Below are 17,813 nucleotides of genomic sequence, written 5' to 3'. Positions count from 1 at the left end.
CAAAGAGCTAAGAAATTAATTTGCTAATTAAAGAAACATTTTCAATATTTTGTTTTTGTTACTTTCTGGCCTTAGCAACGATTTATTTTAATTGTTGTTTTTCCAAAAAAAAATTTCAATTAAACCGGCCTCAAGCTCAATAAAAAAATCTTCAGTTAATAAACTTGCTTAAATTATTATTTCTTTAGCACTAAAAACCACCGTAAGTTTTTATTGGGGCGGAAGTGGAGCTGGGAGCGAAATAAAATACCGTTGATCTGAAGCCGAGATCAACAAAGCACGCCAGTCGTTTCTTTTCTCTGCGAACTGACGCCAATTGGGAATGCCAAGTGAAGCCACGTCCTTCTCCACCTGGTCTTTCCATCGCAGTGGGGGCCTCCCTTATCCTCTACTACCACCAGCGGGTTCCGAGTTGAATACTTTCAGAGCTGGAGCGCCGATGTCCATCCGAAGCCCTACTTTATATATGTATTTATGTATGTGCCCCAGAGGTGTGAGGCAGTCTAATGTTCAGATGTATATATATATATATATATATATATATATATGGATGTATGTACATACATACATATGTACACGCATAATTGTATTGATTGATACAGTGCCTGTATTTCTATAGCTCCCTGCAATTTTGTATCCTTTCCTCCCTCCGCTCACTTATTGTTGCCACCAGGACATGACTTGTCAATGGGTAAAGCCATAAAAAGCACACCCGAGTGAGCACAAAATGAACGGCAGCCTGCAGCAGCAGTAAGTAGCAGTAAACAACAAGAAACAAGCAACAAGCAACATGTTTGTGACTATAAATTGACTTGGCAAAGTGTCGAAGCTTTTCAATTGTTCGTCATCAGCTGAAAGAGTGACACCTGTTGAGTGCCATAAACAGAAGGATATACATGCATACTTACTTAGTGGCATACCATCAGTAATACTTCCGAATGTATAATTTGCTAAACTAAATTCTGTGTTTCTCATTTAATTAGTGATTTGCGGTTTTGTCCTGAGGGTCACTAATCGGTGGATCTTTCGTCAAGCATATGGCAGCTCCTGCCACACGTAATACTGAAAATTCAATTAAAATGCTCGTTGGCAATTAGTGCATGTGTAAATACATAATATATACGCACACACATATATTATTCGGTACGCGTTGTGTGTGTGTATGTGTAGGCATTTAGAGCAAATCAAGTTATCCGTATCCTTATTAAACGGGGATTAAAAGTTCATCCAACCGTTGCGTACATAAAATAATAGGTATGTCTGAACAAAAACCTGGCGATATTACGGACGCTCGGATGCATTCAAGTGTTGTGCGCACAGCATCCGAGCTAAATGCAGCTAGTGGCAAAAGACGCTCTTCTACACCGAATTTCGGAAATACAAATCGTTGTATTATTGCTGTAATCGTCTACTTCGCGTTGCTGTTGGATAATGTTTTGTTAACTGTAATTGGTATGCTATCAAAGTGTATTGTTTTAATTGAGAATGGAAAGAGAATATTGAGTTGATTCTACTTTTATCAAATTAATGTATTCATATCAAATGAAACAGGAGAAAACTTGGTACAATTATATATATAAAAATATATACCCCCGTCAAGTTAGACATTCAAGGTTACAATAATTCGCATATTCGCGTTGCAAATACCATCGATCTTACGTCTGAAAAAAAAATGTATTCAAGGTCAAAGGTCACATAAATTAATTTTTTGCATTTTTCAGCAAAAGGTTTATCACAAAATCTACACTTTTGAGATTATGCAATTACCTGTGAAAACTGTTATAAAATTTTTCCTTCTAAAAATTACCATTTCTAAGATAGTACGATTCAAAAAATTGTGGTCTCCATAATATACACAATTTACACTGTACTTGTGGGGTAGTATTTTTGGTATCTTTTTTAACGTGTTCTTCCCGGTAGGCCTACTCCACGACTTATTGTAGTCGAGTATATAATATTACATGCAATAAAAATAGTGCCATTGGAAGTGATCAAATCGTAGTGAATTAAAAATAGTTAGAGAAAACTATAGATCAATTTCAGAGGTCACCAAACTTATTTTTCTCGTATACACCTTTCAAAACTTTACTGAGAGATGTGAAAAGTGCACTCACTTAATTTCAATAGCTGGCAAATTTTAAATTTATTTTTACAATAGTGGAGCTTTTTAAATTTACTTTCTTCTACACACACGATATTTTCCAACCGGATTGGTAGTTTAGGAGCTAATCATTGATTCAACAATTCTACTTAATTAAAAAAAAATTAAAATAAGAGTTACTTGCGTTAAAAATATCAATGTGGAAGAACCTGTTAACTTTTGGATTCTTGCACGTCAAAGCATGATCTTTCATAAATAGAATAAGGCCCTGCTCATATAAATTGAATACTTAATGTAGAAGTTGTGAGTACTTAAGTAGAGATACATACAAAAAAGTTTCTATACAAATTTATCATTTGCATATTATGGAGTACACACCTTCTACTACAATTCAGAATCGCTATACATACATATATCAGTAATGGTAATCCTTATTAAGAAAAATGTTATAACAGTTTTTATAGACAATTGTACCTATTTTTTATGATAAACCGTACAATTTGGATGAAAAATGCGAAAAAGCAATTTATGTAACCTTTGAACTTGAATATTTTTTTTTTGCAGACGTTGGATCGATGGGGGACTTTCGATATTTCATTCGTAATGGTCTTTGCAACACCCGCACCAATTTTCAGCTTTATACGAATTATTGTAAGCTTACCCCTATTTATTGAGCTAACTTGACTGGGCTAATATATGTTTCCATTAACGCATGATTTGGTTACAGTTACATAATCGGGTCATAGCTACATCCAATTTCAATCAAGTAAAAAACTTTGAAATAAGTTCCATGAAAATTTATTTACCAAAAGGAAGGAAGAAAAAGGTTTAGGTTTGCCTTGAAATAATCCCGTAACGGATAAATGATCTGGATGGAAAAGGTGTGTTGATTAAAATAACGAATGTATCAGTTGTCCAGAAAATATTTTGAGTTATTTAAGAAATATTGGCAGTTACCGCATCGCTCCAAATGCAACTGCCAGACAGAGCTTCCCTTCCGTATAAAATGTGGTCAAAAATAGAATTGTTCGCGGATGTAAAATAAAATTTGTTTCTTACTTAATTTGACGCTGAATTCAAAAATGCAATTTGTTTCTTGATAACTTTCATATTTTTACTGGAAATGCAGTTTTCCAGGATTTGTCCTGATTTAAACAAATTGTCCTGGTGTCCTAGTCTATACATAAATTGGCCTGGTTTTTTAATAAAGTCAATACGGACACCCTTTTGGTTTTTAGCAAACATTTTAACGGTTGAGTTTTCTGTCATAAGTAGTCGAAAAATCGGTTAATTTTTTTTATGTATGTTACCGCATAACTTTGGACCAAGTTAACCCATTTCGATAATTCTTTTTGCATCGGAAAGGTAGTATCTCAGAGGTGGTCCCATGCTAATATGGTTAAGATCCGATCAGTGGATCATGAGATATATGTATATATATATATTTTTTTTATATGAGAGTTGAAGTCGGTTTTTTTGCTAAAAATTACTTGTTAGTTTATTTGGTTAAAGTCTAATTTTGTATCTTCAAGCAAATGCCAAAAAAGTGGAAGTTCCTGAACAGGTACACGGCTGAGGGGCCTCACAAACTACGCAGCTGATAATTTCAGGCATTAAAATCTCTTCCGAAAGGCCTTTCTGAAAGTCATTCCTTTCTTCTTCCTGTTTTGTATGGAATGGCACAATTGAAGGAATTTATGTAAATATTTAAGGTTCAGAACAAATATGTGTGCATGTTTTATTGAGACTTAAAATGCTTATTGAATGTTATTTATAGATTGAGCTCTATTTGTAATGCTAAATAATATAAACATATACCTAGCCCCTTTCTAGGAAGCATGCAGGGAAGCACTTTTTTCAGTCCTTATTGGGTAAGTCTTTCACTTCAGACAGCCTACTTAAATTATCTTTAGGTTATGCATATACAGAGCGAGAAAAATTAGAATGAAGCGCATATGTGAAAATGTGCTAATAGTGGTAAGGCAAGTATTCAAGACCACGTTAAAAGCGCCGAACATTTTTATGAACAAGTAATTTTTAGCAAAAAAAAAACCGACTTCAACTTTCATATAAAAAAAAATATTAAAATAGATATATATATATACATATATATATCTCATGATCCACTGATCGGATCTTAACCAGATTAGTATGGGACACTACCTTTCGGATGCAAAAAGAATTATCGAAATCGGTTGACGTGGTCCAAAGTTATGCGATAACATACATACAAAAAAAAAATATTCCGACGAACTGATAACCTCCTCCTCTTTTGGAATTCGGTTAAAAAAATTCAAAATTTGAGCATTTCATTCATTGAAATTTGGGTGAACATTTTTTGCACTCTTTTTTAGTTTTCTACAAAGTTTTAAACTTGGGCTTAAATGGGTTTTGTAAGAGAATTCTTAAAAATAAATAAATTAACATAAGTGGCAAACAATATCATTTTGAAAAGAGGTTCTATATATATGACCAATACTGTATGTACCTAGGAGGTATGCAATACATCATCTCTCGTCGGCATGAGTAAACCGGAAATCTGTTTTAAAATGGCATTACTTACGGAGCACTGTTTCATTATCTTGTTTACATGTAGCCAGACAGGGAGTTTCTTGGAACGAATTCTTTAGAAGCCATCGTGATATGAAGGAGGAAGAAACTATAGCGCTTCCGTCACTGCTCGCTTCTGATCCTTTTCTGAGGAATTAGATTATTTCCGACCCATTAGACGAAATTCATTCTTACCTCCAACTGTTTTTAGAGGATTTTACCCACCTCAAACCCCTAAGCGATATCACAAAGTACATAAAGCCGACTTGTGCCCTTGATGAACGACCCAATTTTAGGATAATGTGCATTTAATTTTGCTATCAGTTCAGTACATATGTATACTGATTTAATGGTTTAGGGTGTGTTCATAAATGCATCAGACGCATTTATTTCTAAACTATAATTGATGGAAATATGTAATATGCGCAACCACGGTTAAATGCCTAATTGGAACTTAGTTGCGTAAATAAGGCATTTCCATCAGTTATAGTTTAGAAGTAAAAGAGGCTGATGCTTTGGCATCAATTAATGTACATATTTAAAACTTGTAAACTTGTGTGCAGTACATTCTTTGATATTAATTTTTTCTACATACACTTTCACTTTACTTTTCTCACTCTACAAAAAACATCCCTCATATGCACGCACATTCTTTACTTAGTGCCCATATTGCCCGATTACCTAGCGACTATAAATAACAGGACACAACACACTCCGTTGGAGACATTCAACAGTTACAATGTCACAACCGCTGCTCTCAGTGTCGGTATAGCCAATCCCCTCACATCACCGCACAATTTGGCCTATCGGTATATTGATGGCGCACACCAACCCATACAAACAATCATGACGAAGCATCCGATACCCAGCAAGTCAAACTTTACGCTGCTGCATGTCGATGATAAAGTAATACTTACGCCCGCTGAGCATAAGCAATTGCGCTACATTAACGCAGGTACTGGTGGTGGCAGCGGAGGTGGTGGGATAATGACGAAAAGCGCAATCACCGGAAATTCCACAGGCACTGCCGCCATACAAAAAGAGTTCGTTAAAGCGAATGCCAATGATGATAGTATTGCCGCCAAATCCGTCACTTCCACTACTACTGGAGCAGGCTCTGTCACTGACATCAATCATGACGGCAAAGCTACGGGCAGACGCGCAGATTCCTATGATAGCTTGACCAGTGAAAACAGTTCCATTGGGATATTGTTGTCGATGAAGGCATTGGTGCAGTTAATATTCAACCCAATCGTCGGCAACATGACTACTAAATTTGGTTATCGATTGCCGATTGTAGCAGGCACATTTCTGCTGCTCTTATCTTCAGTAGGTATGTGTAAATGTTGGAAAAGTTAATTTTGGCTCTTGAACAAATTTATTCGTTTTATATATGTAACGGTATCTCATCTTCATCTATAGTTTTTTCTGTGGGCGAGACATACATGGAGCTGTTACTTGCGCGCGCTATACAGGGTGTCGGCTCGGCTTGTATTGGCGTGTGTGGTATGAGTCTGGTGGCGCAGGTACGTATGTAGGCATATGTATATGCACCTATGTACTTTAAAGTGACATAGACTTTTTTCAAAATTTGATATGCATACTTTTTAATTAGTCATTATAATTAGTTCATTCTACACTGCTAAAGTAATGTTTTTTTTTGTTTTAATCTAAGCAACGTTGTTCCCTCTTGCCAAAAATCCCTTCCTAGATCAAGGTATAATGTGACGCGTACTAAGAATCCGTGGCCCTTTATAAGCCCGGTGGCGTGCGGAGTGCTCCGGATACCGAAGCTAATCAGCCCTACCCGATTACAGCTGATCTCCGTATGGGCACACGCCTCTATTTTTCCGCCATATTAAAAAAAAACCGCTTAACACAACCAACTCTACTTCACATAGAGCTACACCGAGCTGTTCTACGACAGAGAAGACCCACAGCGGAATGCAACTGTGTCTAAAAATACTAATTGGTTCAGGATTGGGACTCCCTTACACAAACTTAGAACGAATCGGTAGTCCTGCTGAGCAAACACGGGACGTCCAGTTTCCTTAACTAGAAAGCTTACGACACACACTATTTCGACTATTTGGAGGCAGGTTAAAAGAATAGTTAACAAGCGCGGATTTCGCTGAAATTTTACTAAAGCTCGAATTTTTCTTAGGAATAGGATATTCTGAAATATAGTATAGATGAGATAATTGCCTCCACTCTTGTGACCGGAAACACTAAATGTCATTCGATTTCGATGAAATTTAGTTTGTACTCTCTCTTTCAACAGAAAACGTTAAGTGCAAATTATGGGGAAGATTAGTGTCGTATAGCGTCTATAACTCGCAGTTTTTAACAACTGTCACGATGACCTTTTTTCACCTGCCTCCATATAGTCGAATCACAGTGTGTCCAAGAGAACAGCGTCTATTTCGGTCACTGCGGATAGACACAAGACTAGCCTTACGAGCTTCTATAAGGCCAAAGAGACCTGCTAGATTTAAAGGCACACCATATTTAAGACAACCAATAGCCCAAACTTACCGATCGTCGTCTTGCCACCTAAATGCTTATGCAGGATCAGAAGGCCTGCATGTAGGTTCTATGGTCGAAGCTAGGTCTTTAAGCGACAACGAGCAGTAGATGAAGCTTAAGTCCCGGCCCCGAAAAGAGCCAAAACATCAGTAGTCTGCACTTAATCTTTTTGTGCGTTAGCAAAAGCCCTGAATATTATAAGTTAAAATAATAGTAATAAAATGCTACGAGTTAAGCAGGAAAAATTTCAGGACATTTTGAACAAATTTCAGTCATCTCTTGTAAAATTTGATTTTGTAAAACTCGGTCTCAGCATTGAGCCACCTTCGGTGTCAAAACTAAAAGTGACACTGACACTGGTTTATCTCAAATCCCAATTTGACAAAACATAATCCCAAAATCAGGAGCTACAACAAGATTAACTACGGTTTCAGGAATGTCATGGGACTAGCGCCCATGGGATGGATTTACAATAAGTTTTTCCAAATCATGTAAAAATGTCCTCAAAAAAGAAATTTGAAATTGATATCCTTCAATATCTTTGATAAACTAAGAAAGTATGTATATTTACGAATTTCGAGTTTTACATGTGTGAGAAGTACATTTTGTCCTACGGAGGGGTGATCTCTGTACCGTCTCTTAACCAAAGTTGAAATCGGCACGATTTATTACCATCCAACAGCAATAATAGTTTAATTGTATAAATTGTTATACTCAAGGGATATGCATATAAAATTTCCAAAAAAAAAAAATGTTCCTAGACACACTAATATACATTTGAACAGTATGTTCAGCAAGAAAGGATGTGACGTTTTTGATAGTAGAATAGAAGATATTACTAGTTATAGTTATACTCTACTTTCATCATATTAAAATAGCTGACATCTTCTGCTATTCAGTTTTGCTTTGGAATTCGTTTCTGTCTCAACATTAAAAAGTGCAAACTTAAGGAAGATTTTCTAAATATTTGGAAGTTTTGGTTTTTATCAGGAGTGTCGAGAAATGGGATTTCCCTTGAATACTCCCGGCCATTTTAAAATTCGTACCGTGTCTATTGAAACATATTTAAGATAGATTATCGTTAATTTTTTAGTGATCCGAAGATCGAATTTAAACCAAATTAATATGGGACCACCTGTGAGGTAACACCCTTCGTTTAAAAGAAGAATTATAGAAATCGGTTATCGTGGTCTAAAGTTATGCGGTAACATATGTACATAAAAAAAAATATAAATTAAAATATTCCGACGAATTGATAGCCTTTCTCCTTCAAACAAGCAGCTTTTTAGCAAAAAATAACCTATTTCCATGATCCAATGATTGGATTTAAACCAAATTAGTATGGGAACATCCTTGCGTTACCACCCTTCCGATAAAAAAAAAAGAAATCGATTCAAGTGGTCCAAAGTTATGAAGTTTTTTGAAGTCGGTTAAAAAAGGTCTCCCCTTTCTTATTTTTCCGACTGAGTTGTGCTTATATGAACATCTGTGCAATGCCTTTATTTTGCATACGAATTTTCTAATTTTATTTTATATTACAGCTCTATCCGGAAGAGGACCGTCGCTCCAAAGTGATGGGCATAATTTTAGGTAGCATAGCTTTGGGAGTATTGCTTGGTTATCCATTTGGTAGCATACTTTACGATTTAATCGGAAAGTCAGCGCCGTTCATAATACTCTCTACGGTGATATTTTTAAATTTGGGTAAGTATGCAACATAAATTGCCACCAAACTTTATGTAAAGTTGAAGAAACTAACATCTTGTTAAACGGCATCTTGTCGAAATTTTTCGAAATCTCGTAACGTTTAACTATCAGTAGTAGCTAAAAAAATTAAAGCTATATTTTTTCGAAGACGAAATTAGATATCTATAGAATGAGAAGAGTTGGCTAAATAAGTGTAATGGTATTTTAAAACCTTTGAAATGGAGAATGCAGGAAAAAAAATTAACTTGACCTTTAAAATTACCTACAAAAATTGTTTTTTTTTATTAGAGCAGGCAATGGAAAATCTCATTACAACCATTTGCCGTTCGGAGGCGGCCATAAAACTGTAGATACCTCCCCATTGTGTGACAATATCACCTAAGCGATTTTCACTGAGTTCAATAAAGCATGCCACGTATTTCTCTTCTGAGCCAACTGATGCCTATTGGAGGAGCAATGTCCTTTTCCAACTGGTTTTTAATCCGACTAGTATTTCTTTAATGGAAGTGTGGTTCCACTACCCGCATATATATGTACATATATGTATATGTATGTCGATTTGTTCCCTGCAAAAAATTGTGCGACTAATCTCTAAAGAGAGTATTCCGAGATTACTCTCAATCGGGTACAATTGGGCATTAATTAGTCCCAACTAGTCTCATACGGGTACTAATGGAGATCAATTAGTCTCCACTAATCACTTATGGGTATAATTGGAGATCAATTAGTCCCCAACTCATCTCTAACGGGTACTCTTAACGATTTCATGATATGTACGCACTTAGTCAATGAAATTTCATGTGCGGCGTTGGCACACAGAGAGGTTCGAATCTCAGCTGGCGCAAATTTTAATTTTTATTTTTTAAAAGTTAATAGTCGCTTTTTATACCCATTCGGGTATAAAGGTGAACAATTAGTCTCTTCATAGGACATACACGAACAAAAGCGATCAGTTCATTCCATATAAAGAGATCAAAAGTGGTATTAGTCGCATGCTCCTTTGCGATTGCTTCCGGAGTCATCCCGGATTAGTCCCATTTTTTGCAGGGTTGTTTATATCTATACCGAGACAATCACGTAGTATTCGAGTTCACTGAAATATCCGAGTTTTCCCGAACGAACGTATTTTACGGAATGCTCTCATTGGTTTTCCATCAAATTTATGAAATTATGACTGTAAATATTAAAGTACTGCAAAATTCAACATTTTCTGTAAAAGAGTCATTTTCAAAAACTTCATGCATTGCTATGTAATGTCACCTCAAACGAGGTATTATGCCATGCCATTCCAATATACATATATCGTCGGTGATACTGCAAAACGCTTTATGTCACTTATTACCTATGTCGCTTAATTGATCTGTTATCTGTATGTAATCGCTTCTGGCAGTGAACTGGAACTTGCATGATGTGAAACATGTCGCTATTCTTTATAGTTCAACATTTTCAGGCCCTTAATAAATATTTTCTTAAGTTTTTCCTGTATACATCCTTTTTTCTTTTTAACGTTTGACACATAAGGAATGCAGCTTTTGACAATGGATCTGTCCATACAGCCTGAGGTAAGTCGTGAACATTTCAAGGGAAAACTTCAAAACTATATGTACTTGATTCTTGCTATTTATGCCTTAGCATAATTTCGCCCTTAACACATAGAACAGCATTGTTCACACTTGAAAGAATTAAGGCTATAAAAAAGTTGCGACTAGGTATAGTGAACAATAAAAGATTACCATGTATTCAATCTGCAAGGCTACAATAAATTTTAGAGTTAGAGTTATGAAGAGTTTTACATACATATATATGTACATACATACTTACATGGGTAATTTCCGAACAAAGTGTAAATGGCTGGTATTTTTCTATACTTTTTTTTGTAAGAATACGAAACTGCTTTCAGACTCTTCAAACATTATTTTTTTGCATTTTTTGTAAAATATATTCCAGAATGTGACTCTTTTAAAAGTAATCTAAAGGATTAAATAAGTTTAGAAACTGTTAGGAAAGCATACTAACCGTATAAGCATTGTACTGACTTGTAACATTAAATGCATGCTTTTTAAACATGTGCATATCACTTTGAATCTCATTTATCACATAAGCTAATGTTGAACTTTTTCTAACCTTCTTAATGACATTTTTCGTGTTTCATGTCATGTTTCTTTTTGGCAGGCAGGCTTTTTATTTAATCTTTCTTCGGCAACAATTTCCCATATATGCCATTTGAACACTTTTGAAGAGATAAGCTATTTAAATAAAAAAATCTTTTTTTTACCTAAAAGAGACATTCTGGAAATATTTAACATTTTTTGTTTTTGTTTTCTAAGAGTATTATTTCAACAATATGTAAAAACAAGGATATCACTGAAACTCCATAAGCAATAAACAGACATTGGTAATTATCTTAGTTTTAGTGTTTTTGTATAAAAAACTGTGTGACATTCAGGAAATATTTAGCCGTACTATGATAGGTTCACTTAAAAACACAAAATTATTACTTTTATTAAGTTATTTCTTATGTCATTCGATCAACAACTTCTTGTACTTCTTAACTGCAATGCACTTAGACTAGCAAAACAACTAATGTTAATATCACGGCAAAATTAAAGAAGTGGCATTCTGGAAAATTCGGAGGAACAATATTATAATAGCAAGCCACGCTTATGTTGATAAAAATTTTCAGGTAAAATTAGAATAAAACAATAAAAGTTAAGGTAGTCATTCACAAACATTGCTCCAACTTTTTTTATTATCGAATAACCTGAGCGGGGACAAATATTTTTATATGGAGTAGGTGTAATATATCAAAGAAATACCGTTCGCAAAATAAATCAAAAAGGCTTATAATAATAAAAAAAACTGCTTTGTTGGTGGTTTATTATTTGGATCGTATAATGCTGTTTTTGATATTTCGTTTTTACCACCATTCAAAAATTTAACAAGTAATTTTTAGCAAAAAAAAAACCGACTTCAAGTCTCATATAAAAAAAAAATATATATATATATATCTCATGATCCGCTGATCGTATCTTAACCAGATTAGTATGGGACCACCTCTGAGACACTACCTTTCCGATGCAAAAAGAATTATCGAAATCGGTTGACGTGGTCCAAAGTTATGCGGTAACATACATAAAAAAAAAAAAAATAAAAATATTCCGATGAACTGATTACCTCCTCCTTTTTTGGAAGTCGGTTAAAAACTAGCACTTCGTTTGGAAATTACACACATACATACATACTTAGTTCTGCTTACACACTCTTACACATACCTTAGGTTACAACAGGCGCAGATGAGGAGCAACCCAAATGGCGTCCGTTACTCGAAAGCAAAATGATACTCGCAATTGTTGTTGCTATATGGTTTTCAACCTCCACCATGGCTATATTGGAACCGTGTTTACCCATTTGGCTAATACAGAACCTTCATCCCACTAAATGGCAATTGGGTACAGTTTTCATACCAGATTCTGTTGGATATTTTATTGGCACCAATTTCTTTGGCACATTTGCATACAAATATGGGCAAGTGAAAATTTCCTGCATTGCATTATTACTTGTCGGAGTTTCAGCGTTTTTGGTGAGTAGTAAATAACACAAGCTTATAGAAATGAAAAAAAACTCGACCTGCGACAGTTTTGCTTGAATTGCAATGTACAATGTTGCGTTGAATTCGAGTACGAAATCGGAATATAAGAAAGTAGAACAGTTTTTGAAAAATACATACCCGTATAGGCAGGTTCTGCAATTCACTTCTGAGTGAATTACAATTAAAGTCGCTTTGAATTCAAATTGAATGGGGTTGAAATTAGCTCGGAAGTGGGTTGCAGAACCTGCCTGTTAGGCAAATTTCTGTTTTTGAGCTAATTAAATTTGATAATACATATGTATGTCATTTTCAAACCGGATTAGTAGTTTAGGAGCTATACATTGATTTATCAACAAGTTTGCATAATTTTTAACACAATTTCTAAAAAAAATTTACCTTCGGTACAAACATCAACATGAAGAAATCCTATTTCCTCAAGTTTCTTTCTTGGAGGTCAACTTATAATCTTCTATTAATAGAATAAAAGCCCGTATGGTCTAAATTGAATAATAAATCTAGAAGTTATGAGCCCGTAAGACAAAATACATGCAAAACGTTTTCTTAAATAATTAAAAAAAAATTAAATCATAAATTTTAATGAAACCCTTTTGTATGTAGTTCTATTTGGATAAATTTTTTATGTACCCACTAAACGAATTTTCAGGCAGCCGATAAAAACCGCTATATCGCGTTTTTTCTATAATTTTCTTATTTTAGATCCGATTTTTTGAATCTTTGTGTCGCTGAAAAGGCCTCGCTCAGTACTATAATTGGCCATCAAACAGTTTTAGCCTTCAACTTTTTTTATTTATACCTTCACTAATTTTGGAATTACTATCCCTAGATGTTTATACTATATATACTTATTTTTATACTATAAAGCTAAAGCTCTAAAAAAAAACGATTAAGTCCTTGCTAAAAAGGGCTAGGCTTTATTCAATTATAGTCCATAGCGAGGCCTTTTCGGTGACATAAAAATTCAAAAAAAAAAAACGGGTAGCAATTATGAAAGTTATAGCAAAATGCGCGATTTAGCAGTTTTTAGCGAGTGCATAAAAAAACATTTTGACACCCAAAGTTTTTTCTCGACATAAGTATTCAAATAAAACTCACACACGCTAAACTTTTTTTTTCGTGATACGCCTTAATGTACATATGTATACATGCTTTCAAAATCTTCCAACTTAATTCTGTAGATTCCAAGCGCCACCACAGTCAGCCAATTGCTCTTGCCCCATTTCGGTTTGGGTTTGAGTATTGGAGTTATTGATGCAGCGTTGGTGCCGCTACTGGCTAGTTTTGTTGATGCCACCTTAGCGCAGGAGGAACAATGCGAAAGCGATGGCATTGGCGGCGGTAACTCCATGTCCAGCTATGGCACAGTTTATGCCATACAACAGACATCTGTTAGTTTAGCCTATTGCTTAGGTAAGTAATTTGATCATATGTACGTACATTCCCTGCAAACCATTTTTCCAGAGTATTCTGAATTGTAGTGAGATTTTAAATAATTCGTAAAGATCTCAAAAGATTTTTTTTAGAATTTACTTTATTTTTCGTACAGAAATTTTTTAACGAGTTCGTGTCAACCACTTCTTACAAATTTCGTTGAAGATTCGTTAAAAAATCGTTCGAGATCTTTTGTTTGCAGGGTTGTTTTATACGTACAAATACATATCGAGCCCTAACCGCCAAAATAACGTAAGCGCCATTTTTTTCAAAATTTTCTTTTCGATGCAGAAATACATCTAGATGCCCGAGGAATATTTCTGCATCAAAAATAAACTTTTGAAAAAAATGTCGCTTACGTTATTGTGGCGGTTAGGGCTCGATATCTATACAAGTATTCTTTGGCTATTCCCACCTAATATTTCCTTAGCTCCTTTACTGGGTGGCGAGTTGGCGCAAACATTTGGTTTCTCTTGGCTAATGCGCATTGTTGGTTTCTTAAACATATGTTACGGGCCCGTATTAGTATTACTGCATCAAAAGTATAATCCCAAGGTAAATTGATAATTTTTTTTATCTAAAACTTTAGTCCAAAAATAAATAAATTTTAATTAAATTAATAGACCATACGCGAAAAGCACAATGAGTTATTGCTCAGAAACAGTGGCCATAGCACCCAGTATAAGCAACTCTACAACTCTATTGACATAGAGTAAAAATTTGCAATTGTTCGATTAACAGAAGATCGTTTGCAACGGTGGAAATTCCGGCAAACTTTGCCATCAACTTAAAACTAGGAACTAAGAAATATTGTAAATAGTTTTACGTCAGTTAAGTTGTTGTAATATGCATACACTCTTATTGTATTTATCGACTGTCCCCAAATAATTATAAATAACATTTTTGGTCTAGTTTAAACAAATCGGAGATATGTTTCTATTACAATCAAGAGTACACAACACACATTTCACATTGTTGTCTTATATGTAATAACGCGGTTGATACCGAGCTCTTTGAGCTTTATATTTAATTACATGGACATAGTTAAGCGAATAACAATACAAAGATAGCGCTGACTTGTAAATGCCGTACGGATGGATGAAGGTGCTCCAGAGAAAAGATCCTTTGACTCGGCTTCCATGGGTGGACAATAACACAATGGAAGAACAAATGCAGGAGGACCTGTTTACATTTTATGTGAAAATCCTGCGTAACTTCGTAAACGAAAGAAGAAATTTTCAAAGTTTTCAGTTCTACCAGTGCCAAATATGAGGAAGAACCAAACCACTAACGTCCATAGTAGCAGGACTCGCTCTCAATATTGTCACTAAGGTTCTTTCCGGGGTGTCAGTATACATGAATTTTAGATTCTCAAAAGGATCGATCGAACCTAAGTTTTAAAAGAATCGATCCTGCGTACTCCAAAGTAGCATTCAATCGACGTTATTTGGAATTAATGTATTAACTTGAATAAAGTCCTGCCAGCTAGTGAGATTTCTACACTAAGCACTGAAATATTACCAACATACATACATATCGTTGATGTTTTAGCGACAAGTTGCTAAACCGCCTAAATCGCCATTGTGACAAAAATGAGATTTGGTAACCTTGAACTCCAGGCATCGAGATTTATGCATAAGAATCGTAAAATCGTTTTTAAAACAACAAGTTTCCAAAATAATAGCTAGAGAATATACCGCCTATCAAGGCAATGCCTTGAAAGAAAAGGCGATTCTTCGCTCTCCTGTAAATTTTGAGAGTCGTAAGATAGGCGGTTTTGCAAAAACATCGACGATATGTACATTTAAAGAAAGTACTCGATTCTCAAAAGTACTTGATACTCCCAACACTATTGCATTTGTCGGTCCCCCAGTGTGGCTAGTGCGACTATCTAGAACTTGGAGTTGAAGCAATTTAGATTTATCTAGCATACAATAACAATGAGAACCAACGGAGGATAATTCTTGCCAAATGGTATTTCTTTGAGCTAGGTAGCCAGAGGAAAAGTGGAACCTTACTGGCAATTTCAACCTGTGATCTATACTAATTTCACCTTGCACTATTTCTATTTATGTCCTATATGCCAGCGTCGGCTATTGAAAACATGTCATATCAAAATATTTAATACCAAATTTCGACACCTCAAATAAACAACAAAATTTTCGCTCATTTCCTGACTTCAAAATTCCAAATTTTTACCTGCGATTTCCTTTTGATATTGCAAAAATAGCAATATGAGTAAAAGACCTTTAGGTAAGTTTTGAGGAATTCCAAATACAATCCCGTATCAGTAATAAACCACTTGGATGTTCTTAGGTCCCGGACCCGGCGCTTACATGCTGCCACCCACTGTCGGCTACGAAAATCACGATAACCGTAAACAGCGTCTGCCGCAGTTCTCAATGGGCACACGCGCATATAGGCACCAGAAACTAATCGGGCCAGGGCCGGGAGCCTATAATGTGGACACATTGACGCGTTACGGCGTAAGCCGTGGCAATGAATTTACGATCCAGGGTAGAACATATGTGAAAGGTAAATATCATATTCGATTCGATTTCTGAAGAGACACACCTGCTCACACATAATTTTATTTATTGCAGAAAAGAAAATTGGTCCAGGACCGGGAGCACACGATGTACATCGAAAACCATTTTTCAAGGGCACCAATGCGCCAGCCTACTCAATGTCTTGGCGAAATGCTTACAGCTTTAAGAGCTCCACTCCCGGGCCCAATGCATACGGCGTGGATGTGTCACCAATTAAACCAGGATTTCCTGCATACAGCATGTAAGTAGCATATATATATTTTTTTTAATCTCGCAAGATTTTTGCTTTCGTCTCTTTATTCATCATTCGTTGGTTATCTTTGCAAAAACAGGGGCGTGCGGCATCGTTTATCTGGCAAACCAGCTTCGCCAGGACCTGCAGCTTATGGTGCAGGAAATCTTTCCATAAAACTACCACGTAGCCCCGAGTACTCAATTTCCGGGCGTAGTCCGTACGCCTTTAAACGAATTGGTCCTGGTCCAAACTATTATGATCTAATGTATTACCGTCCTGGCAAATCGGGACAAGCATACTCATTCGGCATACGTCACAATGAATTTGCGCCACCAATGATTGTTAAGTGTGACAACATGTAATTGCAATATTGAAATGAAATCTTTTTGGTCTTTATTTTTTTACAAAACAAAATTCTGCAAATTTTCTCGTGAATATAAAACTAAATAAAAAAATGGAATCATAAAATAGCTTTCAACAAATAACATATTTCTATTTCAATTAGTCTTAAGAGGATATGGCAGTTCAAGTGCAGCGATTCATGTGAACATCCGCTGTGTCTAGAGTTCAAGTTAGATGGCTATGGGCTAAGCCACTAAACGCTATTACATTCTGCATTGGTAACATTAACGCCAGGCTAAATGGAAATACATCCACGACAACCACAACGGAAAAATTCTGTTAGTTCTAGATGCAAAAATTGCTATGCATGAACCTATTTAAAGACTTAATACGACCGCACGGCTCGTGGCAAGAAGTAGCTTTTAGGACTTCAAGGAATCTACCACGTGAGTACACAATGGGAGTCTGCTGATATTGGGCCGTATATATAAAACCTAAGCAAATGCTTTTTCGATAAATTTGCGACCTTTTATTCGATTTGTTCAAATAAATTTAAGTGAGAGGTATGGAATTTTTAGGAAATGCAATTGCTTAATTTTTATGCATACGGCTCATTGAGTCCGCGTTTGAAAACCCAACATTTGACTATATGTGCTCTGCGAATTGAAGACGTGGAGTAGGAAAAACTATCATAAGGTGGATTCCGTTAATGTTATCTAGAAGGATGCTGACTGTGCGGGGTGAGGCTAGCAGCTTAACCATGGC

The 17,813-nt window shown here is 35.6% G+C and overlaps 3 protein-coding genes across 3 annotated transcripts in view; 2 read left to right on the top strand and 1 right to left on the bottom strand.

Annotated features, from left to right (window-relative positions):
* The window catches only part of LOC118738018 (lysosomal acid glucosylceramidase-like), a 29,307-nt gene extending 23,659 nt beyond the window's left edge, over window positions 1-5,648 (bottom strand). The window contains exon 1 of the mRNA XM_036468889.1: window positions 5,569-5,648. Coding sequence (XP_036324782.1) covers window positions 5,569-5,581 — 13 coding nt within the window. The 5' untranslated portion in view covers window positions 5,582-5,648. The remainder of the gene's footprint in view (window positions 1-5,568) is intronic.
* LOC118738017 (synaptic vesicular amine transporter) lies at window positions 778-14,822 on the top strand. Its single transcript, XM_036468888.1, has 9 exons — window positions 778-1,452; window positions 5,313-5,984; window positions 6,074-6,177; window positions 8,719-8,881; window positions 10,406-10,446; window positions 12,162-12,464; window positions 13,670-13,901; window positions 14,353-14,477; window positions 14,546-14,822. The coding sequence occupies exons 1-9, from the start codon at window positions 1,257-1,259 to the stop codon at window positions 14,636-14,638; spliced, it is 1,929 nt and encodes a 642-aa protein (XP_036324781.1). The 5' UTR covers window positions 778-1,256; the 3' UTR covers window positions 14,639-14,822.
* A 1,334-nt stretch (window positions 14,823-16,156) lies between these two features.
* Window positions 16,157-17,082, top strand: LOC118738019 (outer dense fiber protein 3-like protein 2). The gene is made up of 4 exons (XM_036468891.1): window positions 16,157-16,175; window positions 16,239-16,457; window positions 16,526-16,712; window positions 16,804-17,082. The coding sequence occupies exons 1-4, from the start codon at window positions 16,157-16,159 to the stop codon at window positions 17,066-17,068; spliced, it is 690 nt and encodes a 229-aa protein (XP_036324784.1). The 3' UTR covers window positions 17,069-17,082.
* The last annotated feature ends 731 nt before the right edge of the window (window positions 17,083-17,813 follow it).

The sequence above is a fragment of the Rhagoletis pomonella genome, unplaced genomic scaffold (assembly GCF_013731165.1).
Source record: "Rhagoletis pomonella isolate Grant_MI unplaced genomic scaffold, Rhpom_1.0 Rhpom_scaffold_00004, whole genome shotgun sequence".
Taxonomy (NCBI): domain Eukaryota; kingdom Metazoa; phylum Arthropoda; class Insecta; order Diptera; family Tephritidae; genus Rhagoletis; species Rhagoletis pomonella.
Note: the sequence above shows the minus strand (reverse complement) of the source record. Positions and strands in the feature narration are given on the sequence as shown.